The 13,629-nt window shown below is 41.3% G+C and overlaps 1 protein-coding gene across 1 annotated transcript in view; it reads left to right on the forward strand.

The window, feature by feature from the left end:
- Positions 1–13,629, forward strand: part of frmd4bb (FERM domain containing 4Bb) — a 119,753-nt gene that overhangs the window by 94,286 nt on the left and 11,838 nt on the right. The window contains exons 16-21 of the mRNA XM_034172909.1: positions 5,351–5,467; positions 5,606–5,834; positions 5,916–5,969; positions 6,066–6,204; positions 6,960–7,127; positions 7,299–8,083. Coding sequence (XP_034028800.1) covers positions 5,351–5,467; positions 5,606–5,834; positions 5,916–5,969; positions 6,066–6,204; positions 6,960–7,127; positions 7,299–8,083 — 1,492 coding nt within the window. The remainder of the gene's footprint in view (positions 1–5,350; positions 5,468–5,605; positions 5,835–5,915; positions 5,970–6,065; positions 6,205–6,959; positions 7,128–7,298; positions 8,084–13,629) is intronic.

Below are 13,629 nucleotides of genomic sequence, written 5' to 3' on the forward strand. Positions count from 1 at the left end.
GTAAGAAGAAGAATTTTAAATTCTATTCTAGAATTAACAGGAAGCCAATGAAGAGAGGCCAATATGGGTGAGATATGCTCTCTCCTTCTAGTCCCCGTCAGTACTCTAGCTGCAGCATTTTGAATTAACTGAAGGCTTTTTAGGGAACTTTTAGGACAACCTGATAATAATGAATTACAATAGTCCAGCCTAGAGGAAATAAATGCATGAATTAGTTTTTCAGCATCACTCTGAGACAAGACCTTTCTGATTTTAGAGATATTGCGTAAATGCAAAAAAGCAGTCCTACATATTTGTTTAATATGCACTTTGAATGACATATCCTGATCAAAAATGACTCCAAGATTTCTCACAGTATTACTAGAGGTCAGGGTAATGCCATCCAGAGTAAGGATCTGGTTAGACACCATGTTTCTAAGATTTGTGGGGCCAAGTACAATAACTTCAGTTTTATCTGAGTTTAAAAGCAGGAAATTAGAGGTCATCCATGTCTTTATGTCTGTAAGACAATCCTGCAGTTTAGCTAATTGGTGTGTGTCCTCTGGCTTCATGGATAGATAAAGCTGGGTATCATCTGCGTAACAATGAAAATTTAAGCAATACCGTCTAATAATACTGCCTAAGGGAAGCATGTATAAAGTGAATAAAATTGGTCCTAGCACAGAACCTTGTGGAACTCCATAATTAACTTTAGTCTGTGAAGAAGATTCCCCATTTACATGAACGAATTGTAATCTATTAGACAAATATGATTCAAACCACCGCAGCGCAGTGCCTTTAATACCTATGGCATGCTCTAATCTCTGTAATAAAATTTTATGGTCAACAGTATCAAAAGCAGCACTGAGATCTAACAGAACAAGCACAGAGATGAGTCCACTGTCCGAGGCCATAAGAAGATCATTTGTAACCTTCACTAATGCTGTTTCTGTACTATGATGAATTCTAAAACCTGACTGAAACTCTTCAAATAGACCATTCCTCTGCAGATGATCAGTTAGCTGTTTTACAACTACCCTTTCAAGAATTTTTGAGAGAAAAGGAAGGTTGGAGATTGGCCTATAATTAGCTAAGATAGCTGGGTCAAGTGATGGCTTTTTAAGTAATGGTTTAATTACTGCCACCTTAAAAGCCTGTGGTACATAGCCAACTAACAAAGATAGATTGATCATATTTAAGATCGAAGCATTAAATAATGGTAGGGCTTCCTTGAGCAGCCTGGTAGGAATGGGGTCTAATAAACATGTTGATGGTTTGGATGAAGTAACTAATGAGAATAACTCAGACAGAACAATCGGAGAGAAAGAGTCTAACCAAATACCGGCATCACTGAAAGCAGCCAAAGATAACGATACGTCTTTGGGATGGTTATGAGTAATTTTTTCTCTAATAGTTAAAATTTTGTTAGCAAAGAAAGTCATGAAGTCATTACTAGTTAAAGTTAATGGAATACTCAGCTCAATAGAGCTCTGACTCTTTGTCAGCCTGGCTACAGTGCTGAAAAGAAACCTGGGGTTGTTCTTATTTTCTTCAATTAGTGATGAGTAGAAAGATGTCCTAGCTTTACGAAGGGCTTTTTTATAGAGCAACAGACTCTTTTTCCAGGCTAAGTGAAGATCTTCTAAATTAGTGAGACGCCATTTCCTCTCCAACTTACGGGTTATCTGCTTTAAGCTACGAGTTTGTGAGTTATACCACGGAGTCAGACACTTCTGATTTAAAGCTCTCTTTTTCAGAGGAGCTACAGCATCCAAAGTTGTCTTCAATGAGGATGTAAAACTATTGACGAGATACTCTATCTCCCTTACAGAGTTTAGGTAGCTACTCTGCACTGTGTTGGTATATGGCATTAGAGAACATAAAGAAGGAATCATATCCTTAAACCTAGTTACAGCGCTTTCTGAAAGACTTCTAGTGTAATGAAACTTATTCCCCACTGCTGGGTAGTCCATCAGAGTAAATGTAAATGTTATTAAGAAATGATCAGACAGAAGGGAGTTATCAGGGAATACTGTTAAGTCTTCTATTTCCATACCATAAGTCAGAACAAGATCTAAGATATGATTAAAGTGGTGGGTGGACTCATTTACTTTTTGAGCAAAGCCAATAGAGTCTAATAATAGATTAAATGCAGTGTTGAGGCTGTCATTCTCAGCATCTGTGTGGATGTTAAAATCGCCCACTATAATTATCTTATCTGAGCTAAGCACTAAGTCAGACAAAAGGTCTGAAAATTCACAGAGAAACTCACAGTAACGACCAGGTGGACGATAGATAATAACAAATAAAACTGGTTTTTGGGACTTCCAATTTGGATGGACAAGACTAAGAGACAAGCTTTCAAATGAATTAAAGCTCTGTCTGGGTTTTGGATTAATTAATAAGCTGGAATGGAAGATTGCTGCTAATCCTCCACCCCGGCCCGTGCTACGAGCATTCTGACAGTTAGTGTGACTCGGGGGTGTTGACTCATTTAAACTAACATATTCATCCTGCTGTAACCAGGTTTCTGTTAGGCAGAATAAATCAATATGTTGATCAATTATTATATCATTTACCAACAGGGACTTAGAAGAGAGAGACCTAATGTTTAATAGACCACATTTAACTGTTTTAGTCTGTGGTGCAGTTGAAGGTGCTATATTATTTTTTCTTTTTGAATTTTTATGCTTAAATAGATTTTTGCTGGTTATTGGTAGTCTGGGAGCAGGCACCGTCTCTACGGGGATGGGGTAATGAGGGGATGGCAGGGGGAGAGAAGCTGCAGAGAGGTGTGTAAGACTACAACTCTGCTTCCTGGTCCCAACCCTGGATAGTCACGGTTTGGAGGATTTAAGAAAATTGGCCAGATTTCTAGAAATGAGAGCTGCTCCATCCAAAGTGGGATGGCTGCCGTCTCTCCTAACAAGACCAGGTTTTCCCCAGAAGCTTTGCCAATTATCTATGAAGCCCACCTCATTTTTTGGACACCACTCAGACAGCCAGCAATTCAAGGAGAACATGCGGCTAAACATGTCACTCCCGGTCTGATTGGGGAGGGGCCCAGAGAAAACTACAGAGTCCGACATTGTTTTTGCAAAGTTACACACCGATTCAATGTTAATTTTAGTGACCTCCGATTGGCGTAACCGGGTGTCATTACTGCCGACGTGAATTACAATCTTACCAAATTTACGCTTAGCCTTAGCCAGCAGTTTCAAATTTCCTTCAATGTCGCCTGCTCTGGCCCCCGGAAGACAATTGACTATGGTTGCTGGTGTCGCTAACTTCACATTTCTCAAAACAGAGTCGCCAATAACCAGAGTTTGATCCTCGGCGGGTGTATCGTCGAGTGGGGAAAAACGGTTAAAGATGTGAACGGGTTGGCGGTGTACACGGGGCTTCTGTTTAGGGCTACGCTTCCTCCTCACAGTCACCCAGTCGGCCTGCTTTCCCGGCTGCTCGGGATCTGCCAGGGGGGAACTAACGGCGGCTAAGCTACCTTGGTCCGCACCGACTACAGGGGCCTTGCTAGCTGTAGAATTTTCCACGGTGCGGAGCCGAGTCTCCAATTCGCCCAGCCTGGCCTCCAAAGCTACGAATAAGCTACACTTATTACAAGTACCATTACTGCTAAAGGAGGCCGAGGAATAACTAAACATTTCACACCCAGAGCAGAAAAGTGCGGGAGAGACAGGAGAAGCCGCCATGCTAAATCGGCTAAGAGCTAGTAGCTACGCTAAGCTAGCGGATTCCTAAAAACACGCAAAGCGAATAATGTGTAAATAATTTAGAGGTGATTCAGCAGAAGGAGTGCTTTAGTTAAGGCACGTAAAGATTACACTGGGAAACAAATCGTAATCTAGATAACTAGATCAATCTAACTGCGCAGATCAAACAGCTAACAGATACAGAAAAACACCGCTGTGCTCCGGAACAAGAAGTGATACAATACCGCAGTGAGAGCCGACCACCAGTAGAGTCAAGTAAAAAAGTAAAAAAAAAAAAAATAAATAAAAAGGTAAAAAAGTAAAAAAGTCTTGAAAAAGACTATTAGTTCAAAGTCCAAAGCAGCAGGTAGCAGTCTCTGTGTAAACAGTCCCAACAGAGAGCCAAAATTAACAGATACAGCAAAACACCGCTGTGCTCCGGAACAGGAAGTGATACAATACCGCAGTGAGAGCCAAACCTCACATATGGTCCCACTCTGATCCAAATGTTGTCAAAGTAGTACTCAGAGTAAGTAAAGTCCAAAACACAGGAAATGTAATTGATCAGTATCATGCATGGTAGAGAAATCTCTACTGGTAGATATATATATATATATATATATATATATATATATATATATATATATATATACACATACATAGATTACATACTCCTTTTCTTAATACCGTGTGTTGCTCCCTATAACATCAACGACAGCTTGGAGTCTTTGTGGTAGTTGTGGACGAGGCTCTCTGATGGTAAAGCTGCCACTGAATATGTCTTGGACTTTATTTACATTAATTACAAAGAAATGCAAACAGTATGGCACTTTATGGTAAATCTGCATGGAGCAGACAAATCTCAAAAACTGAGTGACTGTGCAAGAAGGAGAAGAGTGAGGAAAGTCACCAAGACACCCAGACAACCCAGGAGAAGTTATGGGCTTATGTGGCTGTGATTGGACAAATTGTGCACAGTGCAAACTTTGCATTTTGCGTCACTACTCTTAGCTTCATAGTGGAGTACAGCAGAGAAGGATTTTCTTCTCGCGGGGACGCTGTAGTACGGAAGCCGTTGCCTGACAAACAGTACACGCAGCGAGTAAGCAAGAAAATGCTAAAAAAAATGCTTTTTAAAAATCGATTCTTGGACATTTTGGATTGATTCTGAATCGTAATAAATAAGAATCGCGATTCAGACGTGAATCGATTTTTTCCGACACCCCTACCTCTTATCACTGTAGGTACTTTTTAAAAATATAAGCTTTTTTTTAAAAGAGAGGGCCCTAAAACATGGTGCATGATTTTTACTGTTCTTCATTCATATCCATAAAATACTGTGTCAGTTCCCATTAATGCAGTGGGGAAGTGTTCTGTTAGCATTTGTTTGTACATGTTGTTACTTACTAGTAAGAGTATTTATTAAATTGTGTTACATTATGTGTGTTATTTGGGTTACTATGTGTGCATCAACACTAATTTTGTGGAGAAAAAAACGTTGGGCTCCATGTGTCTTGCACCCTGTGACCTTCAGCCAAATGCCAGCCTGTGCATTAATCTGCCTCTGCTTAGGAGAAACAATCAGCTGCACCGCTTTCATTAAATGCCACTGCTTTCTGACCTCATGATTTGTGGTTTCTGTTGTTACTGGATCATTTCAGGAGCTTACAGGGAAGCTGCCAAAAGAGTACCCCTTGTCAGCAGGGGAAAGGCCTCCTCACGTCCGACGACGAGTTGGAACTGCATTCAAATTAGACGAACTTTTCCCCTACAATGAGGTAACAATAGTTTGTGTTGCAGTGTGTTTTCTGGAGTTAGTAAATGCAGCTGCTAACCTGCAGTATATGAATCAGGATTTGTAGCTGTAAACTTGTTGCTTAGTACCTCTGGGGACCTGTTTCTTTCACTTTTTGCAGGATCCCTTCTTGAGGAACTTGGAGAGCCGGTTTGCCCTGCAGCAAAAAATTGTTGAGGCGGCCAAAAAGCTCGCGAATGAGACAGAAATCTGCAAGACAGTAAAGAAGAAGAGGAGGAGAAACTGTTTGGATGCCATGCACAAACTCCAGCAGATAGAGGACGAGATGAACCAGTACAGAATCAAGAAGGGAAAGAAGCCCACACAGCGAGCCTCTGTCATTATTGCAGGTACAATGAAGGATCACTCGCATGTGACTTAACTGTTGTCACAGTAAAGAAGGAGACGTTCAGGATTATGTCTCTGTGCAGATGAGCTTGTTCGATCAGACTGTGGCTCCCTGTCTAGTCTCCCACTTGATGATGGTGAGTCAGACAGCATGCATTAGGGTGCAGTGAAGAATGATCAGTCTTGTTAAGAAGTTATTACCAGTTCTTTACACGAGTTTAATTTGTTCTCAGATGACGCAGAAAGTGTCACTCAGAGGCCCCGATCACAGTCAGTCCAAGGTTCACCTCAGCTCAGTCCGATGCGTTCGCTGGGAGCAGAATATGATGTGGAGAAACCGAGGGAGAATTACCACATCAAGAATCTCAGCAGGTGGGGAACACATGAATCTCCAGTATTACCATCAGGAGGAGTACACTGTGAAGCACACTCATAACCTGCTTTAACACTTTCCATTTGTTTTTGGAATGATGTAATGATACCATGTTTTGGCAGAGCCTTCAGCTTTCAGGCTCCTCTCCTGTGGAACCAGCTCCCAATTCAGATCAGGGAGACAGACACCCTCTCTACTTTTAAGATTAGGCTTAAAACTTTCCTTTTTGCTAAAGCTTATAGTTAGGGCTGGATCAGGTGACCCTGAACCATCCCTTAGTTATGCTGCTATAGACGTAGACTGCTGGGGGGTTCCCATGATGCACTGTTTCTTTTTCTTTTTGCTCTGTATGCACCACTCTGCATTTAATCATTAGTGATCGATCTCTGCTCCCCTCCACAGCATGTCTTTTTCCTGGTTCTCTCCCTCAGCCCCAACCAGTCCCAGCAGAAGACTGCCCCTCCCTGAGCCTGGTTCTGCTGGAGGTTTCTTCCTGTTAAAAGGGAGTTTTTCCTTCCCACTGTAGCCAAGTGCTTGCTCACAGGGGGTCGTTTTGACCGTTGGGGTTTTACATAATTATTGTATGGCCTTGCCTTACAATATAAAGCGCCTTGGGGCAACTGTTTGTTGTGATTTGGCGCTATATAAAAAAAATTGATTGATTGATTGATTGATGTTTGTGGCCTCAGTCCTTTCCTTACAAAATCTATCTCCCCATTTTTTTTAATTCTCTCCTAATATTACCCCCGTTTAGATTAGCTTTTGAAGGTCAGGAGGCTTCCCACTACTACCAGAGTCCAAGAGAGATCTCATCCACCCACAGTAGCCCCTATAAAACCCTTCCCAGACCTCCTAGGGACCCACACAGCATGCCTCCCACCCCGGTTATGACCCGCAATGCCTACAGCAGCAGCCAGCTCAGGTGTGATCACTGCATCAAAAACCCTCAATCTTTCTTCTTCTAACCTGCAGCAGCGACACCTCAACCAAATCCCTGCAGCTCTTCAAACATCATGCATGACCCTGCAAAATATTACTTCATAAAATTCATCTTTGTGGCATTGTAATGTGACGTGTTACATCTTTTCTCCAGGTCAGAGGGCTCTCCTCATTGCTTCAGGCATCGCAGTGGAAGCTTGGAGTCGCAGCCCCGGCTGAGGAAAGACACAGACTCAGAGAAGACCGTCTTCATGCTTTCACCAGCCCACCGCAGCAGCAGCACGGAGATACTAGAAGATCGCTCCTCCTACACCAGTCAGTCTAGTCTGGACTACTGCGGGGCATCCAACTCCCATTACAGTACGCTGGACTCCCGAACCTCAACCATGCATCGTCTTCAAAAGAAGTTGGAAGTGTATGGAAATACCGGGAGCATGCCCAACTTGGCACAGCACCATTCTGGTAGTGGTTATGTATGTGAGACCCCTGCACACTATGCACCCAGTGCCTACTACGTCACCGGCTACCCATGTCCAGAGATGGAGCCTTACGCTAACGGTGCCTATGTGTATGAGAACGAAGTAGAAGGTCACTATAACCTCAACCCATCCTACCAAATGAATGGGTATCATGGACATGACAGATACAGGCTTTACAATAGTGACCATGCAGACGGTCTTTCCCAGAATCCCTATGCCACTCTGAGGCCACCGCGGACGAGAGAAGGGCCCAGAAATGAGCTGTTAGCCAAAAACATGCAGAAAGCCCTGGTAGCAGAGCACCTGAGAGGCTGGTACCAACGAAACAAGGGCCACAGAGATGGCGGCAGAGGGATGCTGGCTGGATATGACTACGACACCGGCTCTCAGCTCAGCCTAGGCTATCAAACCATGCCAGCTGGTTTCAGCCACTCTAGCCGGGCCACTTCCTTTTCCTCAGGTGAGTCTGCTCATTTTTGGAAATGCCAGGTCAAATTTAGTGATGCAGCACAAAATTTAAGCTCCTGAGCAAAAATTAGAACAGTTTCTGTGGAAAGACTTTCAATAAAGTTTTATTTTGATGCATTGATGCATAAACAACGGCAACAGCCAATGTAGAGGACATGCCTCCTAAAGTGGCCAAAATGGTCTATCACACTTTGTTAAAGACACTTTAATGGATTCACATCCAAAACCAGATCCAGGGCTGCATCGTTTGCCAAAAAATTCTAATCTCAGTATCACTTTATTCTGTATTTTTACTCTGTCAATTTTGATTGCTTTAACCACATTATAAATGACAAACTGCGAGAGTCTATGCCCAAAATATATAGTTGCATGCAGCTGTTGCAGGAGAAGGCTTTGACAATTGTTGCACCATTGCAGTGACGCATACTATCTGATCCTCATGTAGGTTCCAAGATGCAGCTGATTCCACAAGAATTTGTGGAATCACCAGTGGAATTTATGGCCTCACCAGTGTGGTTTTCAGGAAAACCATCTAGAGGCATTTGTTAATGACATCAGACTCGTCATCGATACAAAGGACCCTGAGGCTCATTTATGACTCTGCTCTGCGGCTAAACCACATGTCTGTGGTGTGTAGAATAGCATGTGATTGTTTTAGCTGGTCTTTAAGATTACCCTGCATTCAGTGTAGAGCTCTTACCCCTCACACCTGACGTCAATCACCTTCATTAAGGCTGTGAAGGAGGAAAAAGCGCAGTATCTATCTCATATTATTTCTATCTCATATTATTTCTATCTATGCACCTCTGTTTTGATGGACGCTACAACCACTGTAATGTTGAGTTGTCTGTTACTCGTGCACATTCTGCTGTGCTGGAGCAGTTTGAGCCCATTTCTTTTTCATCCCTTGGTCAAGTTGTGAAACACACAAAACCTACAAGTTGTCCTTTAGATGTTCCAGCTAAGGTGCTGAAGGAGGTTTTTAATACTGTTGGGGCAGGTCTCCTAACTTTTATCAACACTTGTCTGTTCTAGCTGCTTTTAAACATGCTGTGGTTCAACCCCTTCTTAAAAAACCTCACCTGGACTTGTTGAGTCATCTGCCATTTCTGTCTAAGGTTTTAGAAAAGGTTGTCTTCATACAGTTACAGTCATTTTTAGAAAACAATCACATCTTTGAAAAATTCCAATCCAGATTTAGATCACGACACAGCACTGAATCAGCACTTAAAAGTTCATAATGACATCACTTTATCGGTGGATGGAGGGAATCCTGCTGTGTTGGTTCTGTTGGACCTCACAGCAGCTTTTGATACTGTGGATCACATAGTACTTGTTTCCCGGTTAGAACATTTTATTGGCATTCAAGGTACTGTACTTAAGTGGTTTAGATCATATTTGGCTGAAAGGAGTTTTTGTGTTATGATTGTTGACCTCCCCTCATCAACTGCTCTTCTGTGTTGTGGAGTGCCACAGGATTCTGTTTTTGGGCCTATTCTATTTTCTTTGTACATTTTGCCATTGGGATCAATTATAGCGCAGCACAATCTGTCTTTTCATTGCTATGCGGATGATCTGCAAATCTATCTGCCTATGAGGACTAATGGGACTGATGCAATGTCATCATTATTTAATTATATTCATGATGTAAAGCAGTGGCTGTCCCAAAACTTCCTTTACCTGAATGATGGTAAAATTGAGATCATTGTCTTTGAGCGTCCTGGCATGTTGAATGCAGTAACACCAAACTTTGGTGTTCTGGCTAATTATGTAAACCAGCTGTCAAGAATTTGGGAGTGATATTTGACAGCTGTTTGAGGTTTGATCTCGTCTTCTGGCTAAAGTAAAGCATTTCCTCAGTAGACGTGATCTTGAGACAGCCATTCATGCTTTCATCAGCTCTAGACTTGATTATTGTAATGCACTTTATTCTGGCATTAATCAGTCTTCTCTTGTATGTCTCCAATTGGTGCAGAATGCTGCTGCTCGTCTTTAAACAAACATTTTTAGACGTGAGCATATTACGCCTTTCCTGTACTCACTCCACTGGCTTCCACTTCATTTTAGAATTGATTTTAAGATTTTAATGTTTGTTTTTAAAGCTATTTATGGCCTCACACCTCGTTGCCTGTCTGAAATTTTAACTCTGCACACTTACAGTAGGACATTACGGTCATCTGGCCAGCTTTACTTAGATGTTCCGAGGTCAAAATATAAACTCTGGGGTGATCGTGCTTTTGCGGTAGCTGGCCCCAGACTGTGGAACAAGCTACCCCTCGACTTACGCACTATTCCAGACTATTTAAATCTAAGTAAAAGACTTATTTATTGAAGCTGGCTTTTAACACCTAGCGGGGAGGGGACATGTTCTGTTTTTATGTGCTGTTTTAAATTTTATTGTACAACCCCTGGCAAAAATTATGGACTCACCGGCCTCGGATGATGTTCATTCAGTTGTTTAATTTTGTAGAAAAAAAGCAGATCACAGACATGACACAAAACTAAAGTCATTTCAAATGGCAACTTTCTGGCTTTAAGAAACACTATAAGAAATCAAGAAAAAAAGATTGTGGCAGTCAGTAACGGTTACTTTTTTAGACCAAGCAGAGGAAAAAAATATGGAATCACTCAATTCTGAGGAATAAATTATGGAATCACCCTGTAAATTTTCATCCCCCAAACTAACACCTGCATCAAATCAGATCTGCTCGTTGACATTGATCCTATGCCATGACATTGACCCTATGTGTCTTTTTGCAAGGAATGTTTTCACAGTTTTTGCTCTATGGCAAGATGCATTATCATCTTGAAAAATGATTTAATCATCCCCAAACATCAATCAATCAATCAATCAATTTTTTTTTTATATAGCGCCAAATCACAACAAACAGTTGCCCCAAGGCGCTTTATATTGTAAGGCAAGGCCATACAATAATGATGTAAAACCCCAACGGTCAAACGACCCCCTGTGAGCAAGCACTTGGCTACAGTGGGAAGGAAAAACTCCCTTTTAACAGGAAGAAACCTCCAGCAGAACCAGGCTCAGGGAGGGGCAGTCTTCTGCTGGGACTGGTTGGGGCTGAGGGAGAGAACCAGGAAAAAGACATGCTGTGGAGGGGAGCAGAGATCGATCACTAATGATTAAATGCAGAGTGGTGCATACAGAGCAAAAAGAGAAAGAAACAGTGCATCATGGGAACCCCCCAGCAGTCTACGTCTATAGCAGCATAACTAAGGGATGGTTCAGGGTCACCTGATCCAGCCCTAACTATAAGCTTTAGCAAAAGGAAAGTTTTAAGCCTAATCTTAAAAGTAGAGAGGGTGTCTGTCTCCCTGATCTGAATTGGGAGCTGGTTCCACAGGAGAGGAGCCTGAAAGCTGAAGGCTCTGCCTCCCATTCTACTCTTACAAACCCTAGGAACTACAAGTAAGCCTGCAGTCTGCAGTCCAAAATATCAACGTAAACTTGTGCATTTATTGATGATGTAATGACAGCCATCTCCCCAGTGCCTTTACCTGACATGCAGCCCCATATCATCAATGACTGTGGAAATTTACATGTTCTCTTCAGGCAGTCATCTTTATAAATCTCATTGGAACGGCACCAAACAAAAGTTCCAGCATCATCACCTTGCCCAATGCAGATTCGAGATTCATCACTGAATATGACTTTCATCCAGTCATCCACAGTCCACGATTGCTTTTCCTTAGCCCATTGTAACCTTGTTTTTTTTTCTGTTTAGGTGTTAATGATGGCTTTTGTTTAGCTTTTCTGTATGTAAATCCCATTTCCTTTAGGCGGTTTCTTACACTTCGGTCACAGACGTTGACTCCAGTTTCCTCCCATTCGTTCCTCATTTGTTTTGTTGTGCATTTTTCGATTTTTGAGACATATTGCTTTAAGTTTTCTGTCTTGACGCTTTGATGTCTTCCTTGGTCTACCAGTATGTTTGCCTTTAACAACCTTCCCATGTTGTTTGTATTTGGTCCAGAGTTTAGACACAGCTGACTGTGAACAACCAACATCTTTTGCAACATTGCGTGATGATTTACCCTCTTTTAAGAGTTTGATAATCCTCTCCTTTGTTTCAATTGACATCTCTCGTGTTGGAGCCATGATTCATGTCAGTCCACTTGGTGCAACAGCTCTCCAAGGTGTGATCACTCCTTTTTAGATGCAGACTAACGAGCAGATCTGATATGATGCAGGTGTTAGTTTTGGGGATGGAAATTTACAGGGTGATTCCATAATTTTTTCCTCAGAATTGAGTGATTCCATATTTTTTTCCTCTGCTTGGTCTAAAAAAGTAACCGTTACTGACTGCCACAATCTTTTTTTCTTGATTTCTTATAGTGTTTCATAAAGCCAGAAAGTTGCCATTTGAAATGACTTTAGTTTTGTGTCATGTCTGTGATCTGCTTTTTTTCTACAAAATTAAACAACTGAATGAACATCCTCCGAGGCCGGTGATTCCATAATTTTTGCCAGGGATTGTATATGTGTTTTATATTTTGTGAATCTGTGTTTTTACTGTTAAGCACTTTGGACACAATCTGGTGCTGTAAAGTATTTTATAAATAAGTGTTGATTGATTGATTGAACTGTTTAAATCCAAGCATTCTTTGTTTTGCTGAAAGGACAATGACAGTCGATTATGTCTTATTGCCAGGGTTGGATAGCTTCTCCATGTTTCTTACAACTGACACTGATTTGGTGGTTTTGATTTGTTCTTTTACACCTGTTTTAATTGCTTGAATGATATTTTATCAATTTTTATTATGGTTTTACCTATTTTTTACTTCAGTGCTTTTAGTCAAAATCAAATCCCTTGTATTTGGTATTTCATTCTGTTGACGTTTTATATTGTTGTGGTAGCCAAAATGGACAGTCTGAGTTGGGTCTGCTGCTCTTTTGGAACCTGCCCTTGTGAAGGTCCTTGAGACAACCTGTGTTGCGATTTGTGATTATACCACTTAAATTGAATTGAATCAAATTGAAGTCAGACTGATTGGCACTCGCATGTGTGCTAGCATGATTATGTTTTGGTTGATGTGCAAGTTGGAGTTTCTAATCAATCACTAGTCTGAACTGATTGTACAAACATTTGACAATAATTACAATGAAATAATCTACATAAGGCAATTCTGATTTATGACTGAATGTAGCATTAATTAATGGGTGAGTAGGTTGTTAATCTTGTAAACATGTTTCTGAAATTGTTCGAGTAATGCTACTAACAGACAAAATTAACACATTGTTCTTGTTGGAGCTAATTGCAAACTGTAGTCTCATTTGAGCTGGCTTTTAACACGTAGTGGGGAGATGACATGTTCTGTTTTTATGTGCCGTTTTAAATTTTATTGTATATGTGTTTTATATTTTGTGAATCTGTTTTTACTGTTAAGCACTTTGGACACCATCTGGTGCTGTAAAGCGCTTTATAAAAAGAGCATATGACGCAAAAAATATACTTCCGGGGACAGCCTCATTATCGCCCATTCACTTCTGCTTCAAACTGCACACCAGTCATCATCTAT

Source organism: Thalassophryne amazonica, chromosome 6, assembly GCF_902500255.1.
Source record: "Thalassophryne amazonica chromosome 6, fThaAma1.1, whole genome shotgun sequence".
Taxonomy (NCBI): Eukaryota; Metazoa; Chordata; class Actinopteri; order Batrachoidiformes; family Batrachoididae; genus Thalassophryne; species Thalassophryne amazonica.